Genomic DNA, 24,186 nt, shown 5'->3' on the forward strand with positions numbered 1-24,186 from the left:
AGTGCTCAAGCCTTGAACACTGAGGCAGCTCAAACTTTCAGGGTTTTTTTCAACACAGTAATAATTCTCAAGGGCCATGCCCACATTCTTTTATTCCACCCTTGTTAGTGTAGCTACGGCAGCCATCAGATGAGCAATTTCATCTGCACCATGGTCAGTTATGCTCTAATACTGACTCTGAGATGGATTCAATGTCTCAAAGGATTTGAAAAGCCTAAGTTCACCTTCATAAAGACTTGGAGAACTAAGACAATGGTAGGTATAAGGCAAAACTTATCCTTGCATCCTTTTCACCCTTAAAGTACACATTTCTTCCCAACTCATCCATGAGGGAAGATCAAACAACAAATCAAATTGAATATACTTGGTGCCTGCAGTTTCAGTCATACTGACTTGGATGCAGATGATGGCAAACCAGGTTTGTCTGGACGTTTTGGGTGCAGGAGCCCTGCTCTCAGTAGGCTGTTGGTCTTGCTTGGAGGAATCGGCTTCTTGGGTGGTACTTGAGGAGCTTGTGGCTTCAAAGGTTTCTGATCCAAAGCTCCTTTTTCATCTGACAAAGGAAGTCACATTTTTAAAACTCCACATTGTCTAGAATTCTTACACTGCTAATCAGTTAGAAAGCACTTGCTGTCAGAAATGCCTTCTCTGAAGATCAAAATGAAAAATACATATGCAAGTGTCTTAAATGACACCTTATCAAAACACACAAATTACTTACCTGAGCTCAAAAAGATTTATCTAAGAGTAAGATCAATCTTCCTACTGACATGAAACAGTAGTAATAAATTATGGATTCACATTATTGCCCTGCAAATGACAGCTAAGAACCAAAAGCCTATGTACTGCATTGTCTTTTCTACAAATTAATTTTATTTTCTTTTAAAGAGGTAGGGGTTTTTATTTTGTTGTAACTAGACTTCTTACACACACAAACAGCATAATTTATCTATGGACGAAGGGGAGGAGAGAAATTAATTTTTATCTGAATAGCTGAATTTATTTTATCTCAAGTCTGCCTTCCTACAAGGAGATGGAAATTAGGTATGAATAATAATAAAAAAAAAAAAACAAAAAAAACCAAAAAAAAACCTATTTATTTGTTTAATGACTACATGACCTAACTGAATCCTGTCCAGAGGAGCTGGCATACAACATACAGGACACTGAAAAATTCAAGCTGCCTTACAAGCAATAGTTGAATAGGTTTGAACCCATGTGTCCTAACTCTACCTTGCTGGATAGCCTGAGCAAACCTACTTTTCCCTGTAAAACCATGCCACAGCTCAGTATACACTAAGTACTGAATATTCTAAAAAATAATTGTTAGGTTACAGCAAAGGGTTACAGTTCTTTACAGTTACTGCCCTTATAGGGCAGTAAATCAGTAAACTGGGATGGAGAGAGTGACCTTCAGCTTTGATTCTCCCCATCCTCCCCTTCTGCAATTTGCTTTTAACCACGTATTGATCTGGTGTAAATTGTTTATGTATGCTATGGACCTGGGAGCCGGGCTGGGTATTTGCTTCAGCTCCATGCCAGCAAAGTGTCTGAACTGCCAGGTCTAGGGCTGATTCCCTTTGGACAAGTCCTGCAGGCACTGAGCACCCCTCCAACCCCAAAACAGGAAGAAGCCAATGTTCTATCACAGGAGTATTGGGAAGCCAACAGATCCTAGAGACACTTCTGCCAAAAGCACTGCTCAGGGGCAGAACTGTCTTCCTGCTTTGGGACACTTGAACACCAGGAGGAGAAAAACTGGCTGCCATCTCCCTGCAGTGTCTCAGCATGGAGCTAAGAGCACAGGATGCTGAAGCAGTGGAAGGATTTGCCACACGGTGGGGCTGCCTGCCCTGTGAAAAGCAGCACATCAGCAGCAGCAGCAGCCACTCCTGCCTCCCCACCCAACACACAACACTGCCAGTTTTAACACCCGACACCAGCCAGCACTAAGTGCAAGATCAATCGGCTTTATTGAAGCTGTGCTGAGCACAAGTCGAGAATTTGCTTTTAAGAGAGTTCATAAACAGGGCAGAAAAATTGCTGTCATCAAACCCTATTCCTGAACTCTCATCTCTCAGTTCTCCCTTCTATACTCCCACTCAAAATCCGAATATAAAAAATGTCTATAGCTAAGTGGAATAAGTTAATACCAAAGGCCGAGGTTCACCATGAACACAGAAACTGGGCATTTCTGCTGGACAAAATGACATGTCTTTTTTTGGATTTTGCTTCTCAATGAAAAAGTGTTGGCTAAAAATGAATAGGTTAGTAATGGAAATAGAAGATAGAAATCTGAAGACATTTACACTGGGAAAAAATTTCTACATTACAGACACCACTAAGTGCCCTTCATTATAAATACAGAAACACTCACAGAAACTCTAATTTTTGATCAATTTTTGATTGCAATTAAAGACAGATTAGTCTCCCAATAGGAATAAAAAAAATGACATGGTTTGATAGCTTCTGATTAGAGCTGCTCAATTAATTTTTTTTTTCTGAGAACTAGTTACAGAACAATTTCATACTTAACGGATTCAATTACTAGTATTAACAGCGCTATTTTTCCACAAGTCCAACAGCACTGATAAATGGGTATATCTTCCAGTAAAACACTAGTGCTATCTAAAAAACTAATTCTTATGACCTGATCTGCAACTGAATCCTTAACAAATTTTTCCTCCTTCATTCCCTGTAGCTCAGTAAAGAAGAGTTCTCTACCTTATGTAATTTTTTTTTGTAAAAGATTTCACATTCCTGTGTTTTTGGATGGTGTCACTCAATATTTTTTCCTATATTCCTCCATGAACAGTTGAGCTCAACTATGCAAAGATTAACACTATAGTCCAAACAGAACCAGTTTAAAATTAAACTGGTTTCAGTTTAGTAGTATATAAAAGGAGCCAGGAGATCAACATTTCTGGAATCATACAGTTGATCTTAATTCACACCTGAAGACACTGCTCCAACAGATAAAAATTACTGTTTTCTCACATACAGAACAAACAGAACTGATTTTAACAAGTGTTTTTCATATTCAATACCTGAGAGGGTGCCTTGTTAAAATGGGGGTTATAAAAACTGCCCAAGGAAGCCAAGAAACCCATCAGGAGCCACACTAGTAGAAATGCTGGCCAGCCACAGTTCTCCATTCACAGGACAGAGTGGTTTTGTAATTTGGTTAAGCTGCAGGATTTCTTCTGCAAGGCCCAACCAACACATTTGTTTAAGCTTCTCACTTTTAAACACAATCAAACATTTTCACTTGGCAAGTTTTTTCAAACATGGAAAGAAGCCTTTTAGAATCTGTTTGGGTGACAACAGTAGCTTTGCCTCTGGAAAAAGACATCCTTTAAATTTTAAGAATAAAGTAGTAAATGTCTCCAAATTCAGTGGAAATTGAAAATATGGAATATAGCAAGAATTAACAGGATAAGAAATCTCCATTTCTGAGACTGTCACATCTATCTAAGGAGTCTTGTATCTGTTCTGTGTAGCTCTTTCAAAATACTTCTGACCAGACTGATTTTTGCAGCAGTTGACTTTTGCCTTTCTAATAACTTACTACTGCTGCTCAAAACTGCAGCCACTGTCACAGAACTACACCTTCAGAAATTTAATAGTAACTATGTTACTGTGCAATACAATAACCAATCTTCAGAATGTCATATAATAACAAGAAATAAAGATTTTAATAGAGTTTAGCCTCTAACCACTCCAAAGACATTTTTTAACATCACAGACTTGACAACTTCAGTAAATGGTATCAAGGGAGTCTGTATGATGGCTCCTGAACAGAGACCCTATTGCCAGAGCAGCCAAGTCACTATGAAGAAAACTGTCCTTACCTTTTTCTTCTGGCCTCAAAGGAAGGAATTTCTTCTCTCCAGCTGGCAATTCAGGTCTTGAAGCTGAATGCAAATGCAAACCACAGACATTTTTCAAAGAGCTTTAATTATCTTGGTCACTAACTAAAAATAAAACTAATGCCAAGTTGTGTCTTCTCTTTTGCAAGGACTGTAATACCATTTACAAACACTCACTTGAGCCCAGAAAAAGGTTTTCTGAGCCATTGTTAAAATGTTTCCAAAGTAGGCTCCATCATAATTTTAAAAATATACAGCAACAGCAAAATATATAAAGTATGAAAAGTAAGCTCAAGGTGTGACTATGGCTGCATTACTAAAAAATAAAAAACTACTTCTAAATTTTCTTTTGAAGTCATACACTGCTTCTGCAATTTAGTATTTCTCAGACCACCAGACATGTACTACATACCTGGGCTTTTAACTGGAGGTGGAGGTTTCTTTGGCTTCTGCAAAATGAAGGGGAAAAAAACAAAGTCAAGCAAGCAAGCAGATATTCTCTGTATCCAAGACAGCCTCATTTGTGTTTTGTTTTGCATACTGTAACGTGGAGCTTGTTTACCAGCTGATTTTAAAGTATTTCACAAAGGAGGCAATCAATTCAGACAGGAAACACAAAGACCTGGAACAATTCCTCTGATATCTCCCAGACAACCAATTATAAAAATTCAGGAACAAAATTCAGGTCTGTTGAAATTAAATCAGTGCTTCAGCAATGTGCATAAACAGAGGGGAAAAAAAACCCTAAATCCAGTAATTGCATCTTTTGTAGTCCAAAGAATTACTCTGATCACACTCATTTTGATTTCAATATGTAAAACTCAATCTTCGTTAGTACAATGCCAGTTTAAAAGAGTAACCAGGTAATTTTTTGAACCAAAAATGTTCACTTTCAATAAAAACAGATTTCTGAATTAAGTATCAGAGGAATGGCTTCCATTAATTGACTTTTAAATTACAAGTGTAAGAAAAAACTAATAGATGCTGTCAGCAATTGTCTCAAAGACTGCAGTTACATCAAAAACATTGATTTGAGCTCCCTTACCATTATACTTAAGTGGGAGAGATGGACAAACTATGCCAGCCATTAAAAATGTACAAAATATCCAAAATATCATAATGCAACACTTTGTACATTGAAATTACTATTTTGAAACAGTTATTCATCACTTTCTGATACACTTGGAAGCTGAATCTCTGTCCTGCTGAAAGGAGACTGGCACCTCCTTTCAGGAGAGATCCCAACCACTCATCCTTGGAATGTGATTCATTAAATTGCTTTAGAAGAGGGGCCTTTCTGGTTGTACTAAGGACAAGATTCCCTGATAAAATGATACAAAAGCCTACAAAACCACTTGTTCTTCACACAGGTACTGCTGAAACCATACAGGCTCTGTGTAACACACCCCCTCCAAAAACACCCTGCAGTGGGAATTTTTCAAACATTTACTATGGATGGATTTCACTTCTGTGCCCCTACAGCTATTGAATAAGCTCTTTTTAATGCAACAAGATTTTATTCTAACATGTGAAATGTAACTAAGCAAGCAGGAGAACCCGTATTCAATTTCTTTCTCTGGTTTCAGAGGACACAAAAGCGAGTGTACCTAAGTAACAAGATTCTATTTTCTTTCTTCCCAAAAAGTAACTACATTATCCAGCTGTGCAGCATTGCTGCCTGTACCAAAAACAATTAAACAGACTTCAGCATCAACTTGCCATTGTACAGTTCTGCTCTGTGTTTTCATGAAGTCAGTATCAAATAGCTGATTATGATCACCAGCCATCCATTGCCTTGAACCTGAAAGCTGCTCAGTGCAAGGTGAATCCCTGTGCTGAGACATTGCACAAAGCAGAATAAAGGATCAAAGCAGGGAAATGCTGTTTAGGGTAAAAGAATGGTTTCGCCCCCCGCTCTGTAGGAAACAACTTTGTATTGTGAAATAGCAACCCTACCTACCCTCTCTTCTTGTATTTTATGGCATTTATGCCACCCTTGCACAGCTGAGAATCCATCTGTAAAGAAAATTCTGACTGGGGGTAGGTAGGTTTCTGTGTATGTGAGGCAATTCAGGATAAATGATAAATTAATAACTCCTGATCTGGAGCTGAATCCATTCCACCTGGGGCTGATGTACATTTGGGAATTAAAACAACCATCTTTGCTACACAAACGTGACAGAACCAAAACATCACACTAATCTCAACAAAAAAACCCCATTGTAAAATGAGGACCAAAATTATAAGATCATTGAGAACCACATGAAAACATGAATTTCTACAAATTAGTACACAAGATGGTGAAAAAAAAATTCTAAATCCTACCCAAAAAATATCCTTCTTATACTGCAGCCTACTGCAAGTTTTGACATGGAAAAATCCCAATCAGACCCAGAAGGGTCATCAGCATTTTGTAATTACAGTTACTTAAGGACTTGAGATGGAAAAAACCAACAGCTTATCTCCTTCCTAAACAGTAAGGGTTTAATTTAGTAATCAGTAACATGTAACACCATGCTTTCAGAACTACATCCTTTTCTAAATGACCTGATCATCCTCATTAATTAGAGTTAATCTCAAAAAACATGCCTCACTTTAGTATTTATGGACAAGTTAAACACAAAGATTAATCTTTTCATCTTTCTTCTTTTATACAACTAGGTCAAGATAAAGTTAAAACTGCCACAATTGTAATATTTTAAGCAGCATAATGTGCTGTGACCTCTTTTATTCTCTGCGTTTTCATTAATAGTTTTTTGTGATACTAAACAATGGGTGTAAGAACTTACAGGGAAGTCTTTATCAGACTCTTGTATTTGAACAGCAAAGTTATCTGGGAAGACTCCTTCTTTACCATTGAGCTCTCCTCTCCACCAGCCGGGCTCTCCAGTGTCCTAAAACAAACAACAGGTCATTTCAACCAGTATTTACCTCTTCCCCAGACCAGATACAGTTACACAACAGCTTCTTCCCTTTTACTCATAACAAAGTAATTGTTTGTCTGAAATTGGCCAGCTTAACAAGGGGAAACAGTTACAGATTGGATCAGGTTTGGTCAGGTTTTGTTTGTTTTCTAAAATGCAGGATGAAATTATATTACATCATATAAGATAAGGGTGTAAGGATAAGATCTGCAAAGGGAAGGAAAGTACATAAACCCAGTTAAGACCTAACACACAACATTTGATCTTCTCAGCTTCCTTGACCAGCAAGTTATTCAGTAAATACTCCAAATGTTATTGGCATGACGCACAATTCTACTAAATAAAAGTGATTCTGATGTGATGGATCAGCTCCACTGGTCTGAAAAGGGTGAAGAAGCAGAAGAATATACCCCCTGAGAGAAAAAATAACCACACTATGAGAAAAGAAAATACAGTATTGGATAATTAATTCAGTGGCAGAGAACTCCATTACGTGATGTCACTGGATGAAGGCCTCTGTCCATAACACAAAGTATGATGTTACACTTTACCAGCATAAATAACAGCTTTCCCCTGTGCCTCAGATCCAAAAAAATCACAGAAACCTACAATGGTTTGGGTTGAAGGGACCTGAAGGATCCCCCAGTTCAAACCTCCTGCCATGGGCAGGGATGCCACTCAGTCTGCACAACTCTTCTTAGCTCCACTTTGAACCAGTGTGTGCTTGGGATAAATTGGTTTAAAAAGACAGAGAGGCAGAAGATTGAGTGAAGATGGGGCAAGGGTTGCTGTTTTTACAAAAGGGCTTCCATAACTACTCATTTCCACTGTACTTATGATCAATGATGCTCATAATAGCAACCCCTTAATTCCATAGAATTAAAATTTTAATAAAGAAAAATGTGTTAAGTCTTCTTCTGCAATTGAGCGAAAGTTGAAGATTAAACTTTCCACTTTTTTAGGAAAGTCATTATTTCTTAATATAGGCAAGCATATAAACTAACAAAAGACTGCAGAATAGTGCTGGGAAATTAATTATGGGTAGGTTTATTTTCTGTTTAGAATCATCTCTGCATCAAAATGATCTATCAAAAAGGTGCTTTCAGAATTCAACACAAATGCGAACATTCAACTAAATAATCACGTTTCTCTTACAGACAGGAAGTATCACTAATTTCTGTCTGGTTATTCTGAATCCCAGGGAACAAGAACTGTTTCTGAAGGTAAAGGGACTGTTTGAAAGCTTTTCCCATTTCCTCACTGAAAAGGCATTTGGTACTGAGTGTACACTGATCCCACTGGCCTTTGAGGACCCCAAGATAACGCCCACTCTGGAACAATCTTTGAAGTCATCTGTATCTTCATCAAGTGCACAAGCAAAGAGTTGACTCTCACATGAGAGAAATCAGTCTACAGGAATATCTGCTGCAGCAGACCCTCCTGCTTCTCCGTTCATACACAACCTCCCTGTACAACATTCACCAAAGCCATACACATGGCCAGAGCAGACCCAGCTTTCTTACCTTACTGATTATTTGAATGATCTCGCCTTCTTTAAAGCTAAGTTCATCATTTGAGCCATCATAGGAAAATATTGTCCTGCAATATTCCTTGGCTGGAACAGAGGAGCATAATTAATCTGGATACCATGGGTAGTAACATTCCTTATAACAGCTTACTTATGCTGTCTGAGAGCTGAGAAATTCACACTATAATCATACTTTCCTTCTAGACCAGCCACCTGAGACTGATTTATGAATATTCAAATGAAAGCAAAAATAAGATTATATACTTATTGAGCAAAGGAAATAGATCCTTGAGAAGTTAGAAGTATAAGCCTCAAAGGATTTTTTTTCACAACAGCAACTTTATTCAAGCCCTCTGATTTCAGAGGGAAAAAAAGAGGCATTAAAAGTGTAACAGTTAAAAATGTTACAGCACACCTACCCCCCCAATAGCATTTATATATTCAATTTTGAGCTACTTTACACAAGCTTATTAGAGTTTTTATCTGTTTTCTCAAAATTGATCTAAATTTCAAATTTGCAATCCCAATTAAATACAGGCAGCTGTTTTCAAGATACATCCCTGATTAACATGTACAGCTACAGAAATTTCAGGCAGCAGACTTCAGATATTGCGCAGTGAAACCAAGTAACTAAAGCAAAGGCATTCCTTGGCTAAGCACCTGAAACCAGAGCTCATCTGAGCCATCAACTCTCGGCCACAGCCTCTTCTGCAAAAGCAGAAAGAATAATTATTTTCTTTCCATTTGGAACAATTCAAAACTAATCCATTTTAAATTGTGGTAACAATTGAAAAGGCAAGAGGATTTGTTTTCCTTCCCACACTGGCACAAAAACAATCATGAGAAAGGCCAAAATACATAAACATAGACTTTTTAACCCCAGCACATATTAAACAATTTAGCAGCTAAAAAGGTTGTATTTCTGTATCTGACACACTAAGAAAGAGGAAGCAAACAGAAAGGACTCTTTAGCTGCTGCCATAACCTATCAGGTGTTTGGCACTGACAGCACAATGAGCAGCTGCTTCACCCGCCAGTTAGAGCAGCACACCATCAGGTCACAGAATCACAGAATCATCTGCAATTCTTAATGATAGCTTTTGCTGGGTGGCAAGAGAATAAATCAGTTGCAGTCAAACCTTTTTGCTGTTGTTGTGTTTTGTTTAATCAAGATACACATCTTTAGTTTAAAAATGCACAACTTGTATTCACAAAGAAAAAGGAGTAATAACCACTATGTTAAAATGCCAAAGTATGCCAAGATTGAAGAGATAATATATATATAGATTTTGTATCCTATTTTAACTGGGGGAAAGAGGGATCAAATTGTGATTATTTTACTTTTTAAAGAAAATATTTTTATATACTTGCACCAGAGGCCAAAACAAACTTCCAAAACCAGAAGAGCCTCACTGCAAAATAAGCCAACCTAGCCTAAACATTTCAGAGGTCTGCATTTATCTGCTAAGAGATGAACACAGTTTATTTTAAAACCTGGTCTCTTAAAACTGAGGATGAGACACATCAACTACACTATGGTCTATATTTAAATAAAACACTAAGGAAGAAAAACAAGTCTAAGGTTTCAGATGTTCTTTTGTGGTGTCTATAGGTATTACCTACTGATGTTCTCCCACAGCTTCTATTACTGTCATATTTAAGTTCCTCTCTGACATATTTGCTTCTCTGGGAGAGAGACTCCGCATGGCTACAGGATTAGATCAACTTCCATGCTTTTAGCATGAGATGCACCTGAAACTATTAAAGGAGCTAAATACTGAATGCTTTGGGTGTCCAGCATTGAATGTTGGCATTTTTTTCTAGGCAGAGTTGCGTTAATTTTTACGCATATTTTTAGACAAGTCAAATTTCACAATGCTCAGGGCTGCACATTGTCTTGCTGGTTCTTAGAGCAATAGCCTTGGAATGGTTTAAAAGCAAGATGTTGCAGTTTTCTTATTTCTGCAAATTATGCATTTCATAGAAAACAACACACCAAAATAAGGTACTTCCACATAAAACAAAAATATACTTAAAATTACAATACAGAAGTTGACAAAATGTCTGCTCTGGAACCGGGGAAATGAGCAATCTACACGTCACATAATCAAAGTTAATTTTTCATAGGGATTGGCACTCCCACAAGATGTTTTGGGTTGACTTAAAAATATCTCTCTCGATAAAACTGTGCAATTTGGCAGCTAAATGAAGTCATAAATTCTTAAGAGATAAAAAAGAAAAATAAAAAAACAGCATAAACAGAATCACAATGGAACGGATTATGAAGGGAAAAGACCTCAACACAACCTAAGCACCAACTTTCAGATGCATGCTGCCACCTCCACAGAAAATCCTGAGCCTACAAAGGAACTTGTGTAACCTGGGGACAGAAATTGTGCTGGGAGACTGTTCCACGGAAATAGGTCTCCAGCATCCCATCAGAATCAAACCAGGCAGAAAGTAAACAACACGTCAACAGACAATTAATGCAAAATGACTGTTGCAATAAAAGTTCCTATCCCAGCCTTATTTTGTTCTAGGAGGTAACCCTACAAATGTTTTTGATTTTTTTTCTGAAGAAATACAGTAAGCATGTAAGCAAAATGTAAGCAAAAATTACTTTAGACTTTTTTGCACTTGCCTAACTCCTCAAGGGTACAGAACATTACACAAAACTTCAGTACACGCAGACGTTTTAGATTTTAACACCAAAAAAACAAACTGATAACCAAATAGTTCATAAGAAAGGACTACCACATAACAGATGTAAATATCCATCAACCTTACCTTTTGGTTTACTTTCAGCTTCTGGTTTTATTACTTCAGGTGTGTTTTCAGTTTTTGTTGTACTGGGAAAATGAATTAACTTTGTTCCAGGAGGATGGTTAGGTAATGGCTGTATTAAGGAAAAAGAACTTTGTTAACAAAAATTCTTTCAAGTTTTGTTTGTTATTAGGCTACGGAAGATACTGAATTTTTCATTAGCTGAGATGATGAAAATTACCATCTCCAAGAGATTTAATGAGTTTTCCCACTAAGTACTTAGCTTACTGTATTTACTTCATTACAGACACTGCACTTAGAGTTTGTCTACTGGTCAAAGACAGAGCACAGCTTTCAAACTGGAAGCTGATCTCAGGATATGGTCAAATATACTTTAGCAATTTTATTTCAGCCGTTCCAGGTGTTACTCTCCCATTAGCCTGAATATTGCCTCCTCCAGCACATAACAGAAGCAGTTATTTAACAGCTCTGCTCACAGTAACTCTCTGGCCATGCTTACTCTGCACTGGAATAAGGCAGGGATACTCAGCAGCCATACAGCACTTCAGACAAGCAGTTTTTAACTATTCAGACAAATGAAAGAGAACATGAAAACCCACCCCAGCTTCCCTTCTCTCTCAGCAATTTGTACAGAACAGTTCAAGTGTCACTAGAGATTTCTCCTAAATGAAAAAACAAAGATGCATTGCCACAAGTTTCAGAGTTTAACATCTAACTAAAATAAATTACAGAATATTTAATTTTTCCCCTCAGAAACTTACTGAGCTGCCAGGCAGATTCCGACAGCTTCAGCTGCATCCACCTCTTCACACCCAGAGCTACAAACCCAGAATATGATCTTACAGTCAGTACTCACCTGAGCAGCCCTAACAGCATTACTGATATGAAAAATCCCACTGCCTTTAGTTACTCTGCTCATTTTCATCTACAGTTCAACTTTGCAGATCTTCTACTGTCAGAGAAACTGGATTTACTCTCCTTAGAGCCAGACAATGCCTGTAGGCTGATGCTTGGTGCCTCTGACATACCATAGAAGAAGCCAAGGTCATTTGGGATGTTCCTGCAGTACCTATGCAATTTAACTCTCTCCAGAATGGTATATGAAGGAAGCACTAAAATAACCCTCCTCTGAGATTAAACACCTCCAACATGGAAATAGTTTTCTGCATTTCCCCTTCCAATGTAAGATGCAATTAGGAATAAGAGAGGAAGTTTAGGCAGACAGGGTATAAATAGCCTGAGCCCACGTGGGATGTTGGGAGAGCTGGAAAGATCTCCTGCAGCAGCATTTATACTCTTGGGCCCATCAGATCCATCAGTGCTCAGTCTTCCTGTGCTGAACAGCTTGAATTTTCCAAGGGAAAAGAGACCTCTCCTCTACACAGCTTTCTTATTTTTTTCTTACTGTCTTAGAAGACTGACAGTGCTCTCCAAGCATTTCATCAGCTAACGCCAAAGCAAGTTAAGCACAAATCCAAGGAAGCCATCTATTTTTACAAGAGATTGATGAGAATTATCTCCCTTGGGCTCTCCATGTTGTTCTGTAAGTCTGTCCACCTTTGGGATGACTTTGGCAACAAGTATAAGTGGAATATTAAGTGCTAAACTAAAATGTTTATTTCTCTGACATTAAGCTATGCAAAACTGTTTTCTCACTTAATTTCCTCTCTTGATGTGAAATTATCTACCAGACCTTTCCAGACAGGCCAACCAAAACTGCACAGCATATGTCACTGCATATATATAGTCAAATAGAACAATTCAAAAGGTCTGAGCAGACTTCATATTAATTGCACGAGTTTGGAAAGGCTCTTTACATTCCCAAGTGACAAGGCAGACAGGAGGGAGGCACCCTTTTGAATGATCAATCTCATGACAAGAAAGCAAATTGGAAGCTAGGTTCTGAAAACCTACTCTTAATAGCATTCACATGAACACCACAGTAGTGATCACAGCCTGCCACATCAAGGGACAAAGGGGAGGAATGAGGAGAATCCATGTGACTTCACAGAATCATGGAGAAGTTTGAGCTGGAAGGGACCTTCAGTGACCATCCAAGTCCAACTCCCTGCCATGAGCACGGACACCTCCCACAGAACCGGGCTGCTGAAAGCCCCTTCCATTCTGGCCTTGAACAATCCCAAAGATGTGGTAATCATAACTTGTGTGGACAATCTGTTCCAGCACCCCACCTCCCTCACCATGAAGAGCACCTTCCTTATCTCCTCTCTTTTCTTCCTAAGTCTCCCCTCTTTTAGTTCAAACCACTGCCCCTTGTCCTCTCATTACAGACCTCAGTAAGAAGTCTCTCTCCATCTATATATCCATCTATGTATTGAAAGGTTGCAGTAAGGTCTGCCACAGACCTTTTCTAAACAACACCTTCTTTAGGAAGCAACATTCCCCAAGCTTTAAACAGAAGGCAACACACTTGCAACTTTTCCAAATCTGATGCTCTGACCAGACCAGAAACAAACACTACACACACCATGCCATTGCTCTGAGCATTGCTACTGAAGAAAAACACATTCAAGGAAGTCTCCGATCCTCCCTCCTCCCAGGGACTCACCTCACATATTGCCCTACATCAATACAATTATTACCATGGCAGAGGAAAACAAATCACTCACCAGAACAGCATTAATGACCATAACCCACAAACAGAAATTGAAATAGACAAAGCCTTTAAAAGCTTTCTTTATCACCTGAGTCAAAACTGGATTATCTCAGCTGCTTTTAATTTACCAAAAGCTGAAAATCCATATATAAGCTCTTGGAATAGTAAACTCAAGTTAAAGGACTGAGCATTGTTGCTGTGCTTCCAAGGAGTAAGAGTGCTCTTGAGTTCAGATCAAAATAAAATTCAAACAAAGAATAAAAGGGCTCCTTTTCCCACTCAACCATAAAAAATGGGGAAAAGAAAATGCAAAATCCTAGAACTGCATTTCTGTGTAAGGCTTACAGGCTTACGTAACCAGTAATTTATGAAGCTTGGTAGCACTCACTGAAGGTAATGGCAGTTGACACCTAGAACAGCAGTCTCAACATCCGCCAAAACTTGAGAAAAAAACCCAAATAAGCCAAAACACAAAGAAATGCCAAAATATTCCTTGTTTTAAAAAACAAATTTAACTTATATTGGTAGACTTAATCTTCTCCCATACTATACATAAAGTCTGTTACAAGGTGAACGAGAGGGACCTCACACTGCAGATGTGTTTGAGATGCCACTGTGTCTTTCACCACATGACTCTGAAAAGAGAATTTATGTATCAGCTTGGTTTTTAGTCTCTAATGATTTAAATACCAAGACATTTAAATAGACCTTTTGGAATCAATGTTAAATACAACTTACTGTGAAACATATTCAAGGAGATTTGCTTTGTTTTATAGGCAAGAGCCCTATGAGAGGGTAATGGTCAGATTCCACATCTCCTAAATTATTTTTACAGGAAATCTCAAAAGAACGATATGTACCACTACGAACCTTATCTTGCTTTTTATCTTCTGATTCATTACTGGATAATCTTGTTTTGAGTTTCACTGAGCCTTCCTTAAAGATATCTCCAAACCCAACACCTCGGATTTTCTTTGGCTGTGCTGGTCCCAAAGCAGGTTCACTCCCATTTCCTGGAGAGGTCACAGGTGAGGTAGGACTATTGAAAACAGGCTCTGAAAATAAAATAAGAAAGGGAAAGCTATTTTAAATGCTGAAATTATTTATTAGCTCTTCTGGGAAAAAAGTGGAAGCAGCACAGTTTTGTGCACTCCTCCTGATAAAGAGCTTTTTAAGGAACACCACTGTAGCTGTAACACCTCACATTTGTTCTCATTTTATATTTAATGTAAGACCAACTTAAATCACACCCGTTTTGTCCTGATTACTCTGGCAACTAAGTCAACAGCTCACTAATACTCTTGCTATTTCAATTATCACTCAGGCTCCACAGCCTGTGAACATTAGTGGTTTCCATTAGTTTTATGAGACGCTGCTTATGCACTCTCTGAAAATGGCATTTTAGTCCAACATTTAAAAGCTTCTCATTTGAACAGCTACAAGCACAGAAAGCAATAATCAATAAAGGTCCATAATGAATCCAAACATGTTTCAACTGTCACAGGAAAAGAGAGTGTATTTCAGGGGCAGAGTGATGCCTCTCAAGGAACCAAAGAGACATTTTCCTACTGCTCAAAATGCTCCAAGCATTCAAACCAGATACAGTTGTTGGAAATTAATCACTGCTGGATAATTCAACTATTTACAATTCTTTTAATCTTTCAGTTTTAAGAGACAGCATTTATCCACCCCCCAGAAATGTATTTCAGAGAATAACTTAATTTTGTTGCTAAGAGCTTTGCAACTCTTTTTTTAAGAAGTTTTTAAACTATGGTTAGATCTGTTCAAGTCCACAAATTAGTATACATAGTCAAGCAACTTTTGCATGCAGAATTCCAGGAGACAGTCATGTGAAAGCAGACAGCTTTTATAAACCAGAGTCAAAGTGGCCTCCACGTCTTTTAGTCTTTGCGTCAAGTTCTTTTCAGCCCATGCAGGCCTGTGAACTGCAATAAAGATTAAAGCCTCTTCCTCCTATCATTAATTTAAGATATTTTGATGGTACCGTGAAGCGAAGTTCTCTTGCAGTTGCTCACCTTTTGTCTACCCAGCTGCTCTTTATTTAGTTATACCCCCCTCATATGTCATAGGACAGCTAAACATCCCTTTGGTGGGCAAAGCCCAGGCTGCACCTTTGAATGGCCACAAGTGAGTGAAAGGACTGTTTCCCAAGAGTGAGGTGGGAACCAAAAGGTACTCCAGACCCTGACTGTGAAAGTACTGAGCATTAAATACAACCCCCGGGGGATGAGAGGCTGAACACCCCAACTTGTTAGGTACTGACAGGAAATACAATTACTTCAAATTACTATGCACTGTCACTGATCTCAGAATCCAACAATTAAGATCAACATATACCCATTTGTAAATTCACTGCACCAGACCCCACTAAACTCAGGGAACTTGACCTCCAAGGAAACAGCCACTGAGCCATTTGGGACTGCTCAAGTCAAACTCTTATTTTATGCTACTGTGATTTCCACAATTTCCAAAAAAAAATTCCAAGCCAGGCTCTTCCCTATGTATGAGCAAGACCTTTTTTGAAGCAATCAGTACTGGACACCACGCAAATGAAGGTGCACATCACCACAAGGTAAAAAAAACCCCTGTTTTTCTCGAATGTTAGACCACTGTCTTTTAAAAATCAATTAACTCCTGCTACGATGTTCCCAAAAAACATTCCTGTTTCAGCAATACCATATGACAAGTCCACTTCAAATTCATCTTCACAGATTGAAATGTTTCTAAAGTGCATTTTCAAGGGAACAGAGTAATTGCCTGTAAAGCACAGACCTGCCTGGCACCACCCAGGCTACTGTCCAGCCACAGAGCATCTGCTTCTGCCCTAGCTATACAGTCATGGCCAGAAAAGGACAGCCAAATGTAAATCCTGCCTTAAAAACATCTTATTGTTAGATTAAAACATAATCTAAGGCCTAAGAACTGGGACCTGTCATGGTCATATTTTCTGAAAAATCCCTTCACTAAGATTTCTTCTCCTGGGAAGCTGAGAAGCCTCAGAAAAGAATGAAAACAGTAATTATCTGATTGCTGCTCCTGTGTTTGGAATGTGGTCTGGACATTGTTTACCAACAGGTGTATGTTTGATTGGTTTCCTGTGAATTGTTTTTACTTAATGACCAATCACCATCAGCTGTGCTGGACTCTGAGGAGTCAGTCACGAGTTTTTCATTATCATTCTTGTTAAGCCTTCTGTCTGTATCCTTTCTCCTTCTTTAGTATAGTTTTAGTATAGCATTCTTTAATATAATATAATACCATAAAATAATAAATCAGCCTTCTGAGAACATGGAGTCAGATTCCTCATCTCTCACCTCATCCTGGGAAACTCACAAACTCAACAGGGATCTCCTTCGTGGACTTATTTTAAGTTGAGGCTCTCCACACTGTTTTGATTCCTAAATGACTTGGTTAAACACTTGAATTTTCTGTTTTAGAGAGCTCATGTCTGTGAGAATAAGACTGAAAAAAGCTATTAAACAAAAGAATAATTTTATATCCAAGTCTAAAAAATATCAACTTTGAATATGATAAAATTTCTAGTGATAAAGTGTATACCACACATTTGCAAGATTAAGACTTTGACTGCAATTTTATTATGAGTGAAAATGGGAGCAGACATGTATCCTCATATTCAGCATTAACTCTTTCTGGAAAGAAATGAGAACATCATTCTTAGGAAGACTGAATTCTTTACAACTTTGTTGTACTTTAACCATAATACCCCAAATTATACCAGAAATCAAAAATTACTTTGCTAAGAGTTTGCAACAAACAGAACACTACCTGTGTCATCCAGAGCATCCTGTGTTTCTCCATCATCCGTTGATTCCAATTCTTTCACAAAGTTTGAAGGAAACATCCCTGCCTTGCCATTTAGTATTCCACTCCACCATCCTTCTTCTACCTGTATAGAAATATTTTGCACGTTATCAATGGAGTAAAAGGAAATTGCTTTCAATTCCATACAAACTCTACAACCAGCTTTGGGGAAAGTTCAAATTATCACAATTTCTTTGTACAGAAACGTACCAAACATGTAGAAGTATTAGACAAAAAGAAGAGGAAGAAAACAATTTAATGTTACTTGTATCACTACAGCAATGATCCTAACAGGAGACTAAGGCCCAGTCTAGTTAATCCCAAAAAGCAGAAAAATGTTCATCAACTTTCTCAAAACAGAATAAGAGGCATTGCACATTTAACATAACAAAGAAGTATTAAACTGTTAATGAAATGCAGATGAAACTTTGAGTCTGTGTCTCCATGGAAATTTTTATGTGCTCTTGCTGTCCATCTGTCTTTTCCTCTGTCTTGTCCAGTTTCCACCAGTCCTGCTCCAAATGGCCTCATATCCACAGGGCAGCTTCACACAATTTTGATCAAAAGATGAGTTTGAAAGATTAAATTTCTACAGATAATGTGGGGTAGAACACAGAAAAGTCCTTAAGGACATCAGAGAAATGGAAAATTAAGCTATCCACTCCATCTAGAAGGAGGTTGAACAACACAGCCTGGCCCTACATGCACCACAGGGGCAGGGACCTGCCCCAACCTCACCAAGTCCACAAGGATTTTGTGAAGGTACACCACAGTCCTAAGTCTAGCAACATATTGGAAAGTTTATCAGGAGTACTCCACATGGTCTAAAGCAGAACAAATAAAAGCAGGGCAGGAAGAGGTTATGGGGTAAAATGATACCAAAGGACTAAGAATTGTGCCCTTTGAATTTATGAACAATTTTCAAAATGTCGTAAATGAATTCAGTTTATTTACCTAGTGAGCACCAGTTAAAAACTATAATGAAGATAAATCTTCAGAATCTTTTATTTAGGTTGCCCTGTTTTGAGGCTGGAAAGCTGTTTTTAAGAAAGGAAAGCAAGAGGAAAAGGAAAAAGCCAACCAAGCAGCAGCTGTTTGCACTATCTTTTTATAGCCTGGCTTTTTAGGTCACTATGCCTGACACACAGGCATGGTTTTTAAATGCCAGTCCACCTCCAGGCAAGCGGAGCCCAGGGAGAACCTGGCAGCTGCAGACACAGGCAATGAAAATAGCACTGTTGTTTTGAAAGGCATCCTGGTATGAAAATACAGCTTTGTTGTGGATGGTTCAAACTCAGAGATTGGGCCTCTGAAACAAATTTTAAGCACAGATTTCTGGCAAGTGCTGCCCAGGCTCCAGCACCTCAGGTTTGATGGAACACATAACAGAAAATTAAAATACAAATGCCTTGACTCACTCACACCACTCACTCAGGAGCCTGAGAAAGGGACTTTTAATAGTTACAGTACAGAAAGTGACCTGAGCATCCATTTATTCTTCTGCCAAGAGATGTGGTCAGCAAAGCACTTTACAGGAAAGCAAAGTGATGCCAACTCAGAGGCACTCGGGAACAAACCCAAAATTTCTTGGGCACACTCGCTCAGCCTCCTCACCATACTGCCTTTATATAAACCCCTGACTAGACACAAACTGCATTGCCAGAAAAGGTTTCTTTCATCAACATTATGACACAGGCTAAAGAAGCTCTCCATGCTTTGGTGGAGAACATCTGCACATCTGTTAGCAGCAGCATCACAGATGACAATTTCATAACCCTTCTCCACCATTCCAAAATATTATCATATGATCCAATTTCCACAAGAGAGAGGTACAGCTCTGGTACACACACCAGAACTTTTTTTTCAGTGTGAATCTCATCAACTTATTTGTACAAAAATGCAGACTTCCAAAGAAAAAATGGGGAAGAAGGCTGGAATAAGCAGCTTTACCAATCTGTTGTGTTTTTCTTTTTTTTCTAAAAACTTCCCTAATGATGTTATATGACATATGACATTTTATTTTGCTTGAAAAAACAGCATGCAAATACTAAAACTATAATACTACAAAAATAAATCTGCTATTTATTGCTGCTCCTGACAGAAGAGAGGGGAAGATATAAAGGAGAAACAAAGGTTTTAGAGCAATGACAGTCACCATGTGCACTCTGTGCATGTTCTTCATGTGTAAAACCCACGTGACTTTCTAGAAACAAAAAGCCCTGTGGATTCAGCCAGCACATTACACAATTTTCTTCCCAAAAAGTTACTTCTGCTCTCTTCAATATCAACCATTTAATTGCTGAACCCATTTGCCTTCACCTTTGATTTCATGATCAGTGGTATCATTTATATCAACTCGATTTACAAAAAGCACTCAAGGGCTAAATATTGAATTATTCTCAAGTAACTGATAGAGCCAATCCCCCTCACAGAGCTGATTTTACCTTATTTTCCCCACAGAAAGAGGTGACCAAACAATTTTTCCTTGAAGTAAAAGTTACAAGTCATCTGCATGCACAGAAACAACACCTTTTACATATAAACAAAGACGCAAACTATCTCACAGTAATGAGGACAAATTACCTAAGACAAGTTATCCCAGCATATTGCACAACCCATGGACAGCATTTTCTACCATTCTTTACATTTCTGGTCCCATCAGTACAGTTTCATGAAGCAGACAGACACAGTCTACACCTGTCAGGTCTTTTCTACATCACCATGAAAACAGTGTACAAACAGTTCTGTGACCATACTAAGCTGCACTATTTTTCTATCAGGTAGCATTTTCCTAAAAATTTGTCAAAGAAGTAGCAAAGACCTGGTAGTACAAAAACATATTTTCAAATCATCAAAAAAGGAATAAGCATGGCAACTAACAGAAAAAAATCTAAATAATAAAATATAATCCACACTTCCTTAAGAAACCAGATGAGGAAATGCTCTGATTTTTTTATTCTGTTTGGCTACTTGGCCATCTCTGGTACATGACACCACACACCCCTCTGAAAATAATTCCAGATGCCAACATGTGCAAGCAAAAGAGTTGTTTCCACAATAGTTCACTGTACGCGCTCTCTCATGAATGTTTACACTGGACCATCCAGTCACAACTGCCAGTGCAGGCACCATCCACAAATTAAACTGCTGAGGTTACCCAGGAACACTCCTCAAAAAAACACCCACACACGAAGGCATTTATGAAACTGTGAGTTTAGTGAGCAGGTTTTGCAAGTCACTTGCTCTGTTTACTCTCAGATATTAAATTCTGGAAGTATTAGTGCAAATGCATCTAAGGACATAGTTTTTTCCTTGCTAGGAAAATGGAAAAGTCCTTCCTGGCAACTGTCGGGTTAGCACTCTCTTCCAAAGAGGGTCATGCACATGAAAAACACAGTCCCATAAAGCTACTTAAAAAGCACCACCAACAGCACATGTCTAGGAAGAAAACTTCACTCTCCCTCCTCAGAGCCTCAGGGAGGAAGAGATGGCACCAGGGAAGGTCAGAGCCTGCTGTGCATAAGTTTTCCACTGAGTTCTAAAAACATTCCTTCCACAATCACTCTGATCTTTTCCACAGCTTCCCTGACAGATTTCACATTTGGAAGAGACACTCCTCTGACACAGACAAGCTTCCCACCACTGCTATTGAATGGAACAGACACCAAGGAAGCACATGGGTAAGAAAAGATAAGAAACCACCACTCCAACTCAATGGGTTTACAAGAGAACTTGAAACTGGCAAATCAAGTCAAAAAACATTTTTCACCTGTATCAATTTGGAGTATGTCTGCCTAAAGAAACTGGTCCAACAGTTTTACCACAAAGCATCCTAAAGCCAAGGATCACACAGACAGGGCCAAAGAACTGCAAAACCCTTTCAAAAAATGAATCTGTGTAATAGATCACAATTTATTACTGTGATGATAAAATATTTCTTCTAAACATCTAGCATTCATAGTTTTAGTATTAGATCCTGAGAGAAAAAACTCCAGAACTATTAATTTTAGCTGCAAAAACACTACTTCCCATGCTATTTTTCCAACATGCTTGTAATACAAATAATCAGCCAAAAAAGTGGTTTGACTCTCAGCAGATGAATGGCCAGCTCTGTAGAACAGCTTACCTCATCAATGATGTCAATCACATCCCCCAGCTTGAGCTCCAGCTCATCCTCATTCTGCGGGATGTAGTCGAAGAGCACTTTGCACTGCCGCTTCTTGGACCCTGATCCAAGGGAAACACCAGAAGTAAGAACACTCATAAAGGAGAACCATCCTTCCTACACCCTGCTCCTGAAGACCCAGAAACCATTCCAAAAAGCTATGTAGCTTTTGATACTGATTTTGTGGTTTGCTTGGGTCACCTTAGGCTAGGGAGCCATGGTTCTGATAAACGAACACTATACCAATTACCAACCTGCTAAAAAAAGCATGTTGACACAAGCAAGTCAGGTAAATCCCCACTACAGTGATTTCTCAAGCTATTTCCCAACCAAAATTTGCAGGAATGGCAATCACTGCCAGTTAGTATCTACTTGGAAGAAAATGTACAAGTTTGAGCTTCCAGTCCTTAAGTAATCCTGAAAGCAGGAAGAACTTTTGTTATGCACCACACTGGAGAGCTCACAGACCTTCAGGCCTCTAACAAGGACTTTGCTAACCACAGCTCTGCGGTAATGCCAACATTTGCTGGGCTCATATTTCAAAATCTGAACTCATTTTTACCTGTGAATTAAAAAAAAACCCTACCTTTTCTCAGTGCCAGTATGGCATCCAGTAATTCAAACTGTCAATTAGCAGTCTTCGACAAAGGCAAGATTAAAATCAAGTGCAGTTTTTAGCTGTTTGCCCCATACCATTAAAGCACTGCAGACATTAAAAAGACTAAATGACATCCTGAGAGGGGAGAGCATTGAAGTGGCTTCTGAGAACTCAAGCCCTGCAGCCACAGTGGTGTGAACCCACACTGCCTAATTACTCTGCACATATCCTGGAGCGCTGCTCCTACTGAACCTAGTTTATGCACTTCTCCTTCAAACAAGAGGCCATGCCTTCAGACCTCTTCCACAACAGAGCAGCCAGCATGCTTTTGAAGACAATTATCATCTTGAGCTATGACCCATGCATGCTCCCTATCCTCCTCAAAAACAATCTGCCAGAGTTTAAATGAAAATATCAATCAAAAGCTTGAAGTGGTAAAGCCTAAGCTTACAGGAGCTGTGTGATTTCCATGCTCTCTCTCTTAGACTTTGTACTCCTTCCACACTCAAGCTTCAGCAATTAAGATTAGCTGTGTAAAAACATTTCAAAACACAGACAGTGCCTCCAAGATTGATCCTTGTCTTTTTACAGCACTGTTCAAAGTCCAGAGCAATGCATTTAAAAAACCACACCCAGCATTCTCAGTACAAAACAGGCCAGGCATCAAGCATCTAAAATTTCTGAGAGAGGGCTCACCAAATCAAGAATTTTCTACATGCTGGTATATGATCTATGCAAGAAACAAATAAGCCAGAAGTATGAAGCTTTATGGGTTATTTCTAGTAACACATAATTGCCCACATAATATACCCTGCTTTTACCTCCACGGGAACTCATGCACGAGCCCAGAGGGATTGTTCAGCTCAGAGTAATTGCAATAAATGGTTCAATAGCCTTTACTTCCTCCTGCAGTGCTTTCAAGGCTTCTGTTTGGTAGGAGATTAACCGGTACCAAAAAAAGGCAAATTTAAAAGTCACTGCCATTTGGCATAAATCTGATCTCAGTGTTCCTTTTCATAGTGTAATTATATCTAAATGGAAGTGGGAGGGAACCCATGGATGCATTTCACATCTCCCTCTCCTCTGAGGTCTGTTTCCAGTGACACAATTTAGGAAGTACTGCCTCCCACTTTTGAAAATCCCTAGAATAACCTAGGAAGGGAGCCTGTCCTCTCAGAGAACAGAACTGCAGCTTCACATGCTGCTGCAGGACTGCTGGGCTGGCAGCCTGCAGGCAATTCTGTCCCTTCCCAAAACAACTTGTGTGGCTTCAGGTTTTGTTTGTTTTGCATAGGGTAAACCAAATTTAGCTCTTTGTTGCTGTTACTTAGCACAACTTCTGTATTTTCTTTCTGCTAAACACAGGCAGACATCTAACTGACAGGAATTCTGCCTGCAGCTTACCACCTACCTGACACAAAAATACCTGAATTCAGGGAGAGCTGCATGAAAGAAACTTAACTCTGTTTTTAACACTGTGAACCTCATTTCAGCAAGTGAAAAACCAGAAACACAAAGATAACTTAGCTCTAGAAAGCAAGTGATTGCCCAGGCACATAGCAAACAGGATCTGCAGGAGCTGTTCAAACAGTCTTCCAGGAAAAAGGGAACAGCAAGTGAAATGGAAATGCAGAGACTGTCACTGCAGCAGGTAAACAGCTGTGTGCCTAAAGGGAAGTGCTTGAACACCACTCTCATCTCCAGAAGGATGAGAGTAGCCAGAGCCCTGCAAAGAGACCAAGCTGTACCTTCTACCCTGGCCACAGCCACCAGCATGAGGATGTGACATGGAAAATATGGGAACATTCCAGGGTTAAGGTGACCAGAACAATAGCTGACAGCTGAACTGGTATGAGAT

The 24,186-nt window shown here is 38.9% G+C and overlaps 1 protein-coding gene across 5 annotated transcripts in view; it reads right to left on the reverse strand.

Annotated features, from left to right (window-relative positions):
* CD2AP (CD2 associated protein) overlaps positions 1-24,186 on the reverse strand; it is a 76,698-nt gene that overhangs the window by 13,780 nt on the left and 38,732 nt on the right. For 4 of the 5 annotated variants that reach the window (XM_077175156.1, XM_054629430.2, XM_077175155.1 and 1 more), the window contains 9 exons: positions 21,692-21,792; positions 17,530-17,650; positions 14,593-14,777; positions 11,109-11,217; positions 8,317-8,408; positions 6,659-6,763; positions 4,282-4,318; positions 3,852-3,914; positions 394-553 (listed from right to left, as the gene is read on the reverse strand). In XM_077175156.1, the coding sequence (XP_077031271.1) occupies positions 394-553; positions 3,852-3,914; positions 4,282-4,318; positions 6,659-6,763; positions 8,317-8,408; positions 11,109-11,217; positions 14,593-14,777; positions 17,530-17,650; positions 21,692-21,792 (973 nt within the window). Of the gene's footprint in view, positions 1-393; positions 554-3,851; positions 3,915-4,281; positions 4,319-6,658; positions 6,764-8,316; positions 8,409-11,108; positions 11,218-14,592; positions 14,778-17,529; positions 17,651-21,691; positions 24,055-24,186 lie in introns of all 5 variants that reach the window. The other variant, XM_077175157.1, reaches the window with a different exon arrangement.

The sequence above is a fragment of the Agelaius phoeniceus genome, chromosome 3 (genome assembly GCF_051311805.1).
Source record: "Agelaius phoeniceus isolate bAgePho1 chromosome 3, bAgePho1.hap1, whole genome shotgun sequence".
NCBI classification, from domain to species: Eukaryota; Metazoa; Chordata; class Aves; order Passeriformes; family Icteridae; genus Agelaius; species Agelaius phoeniceus.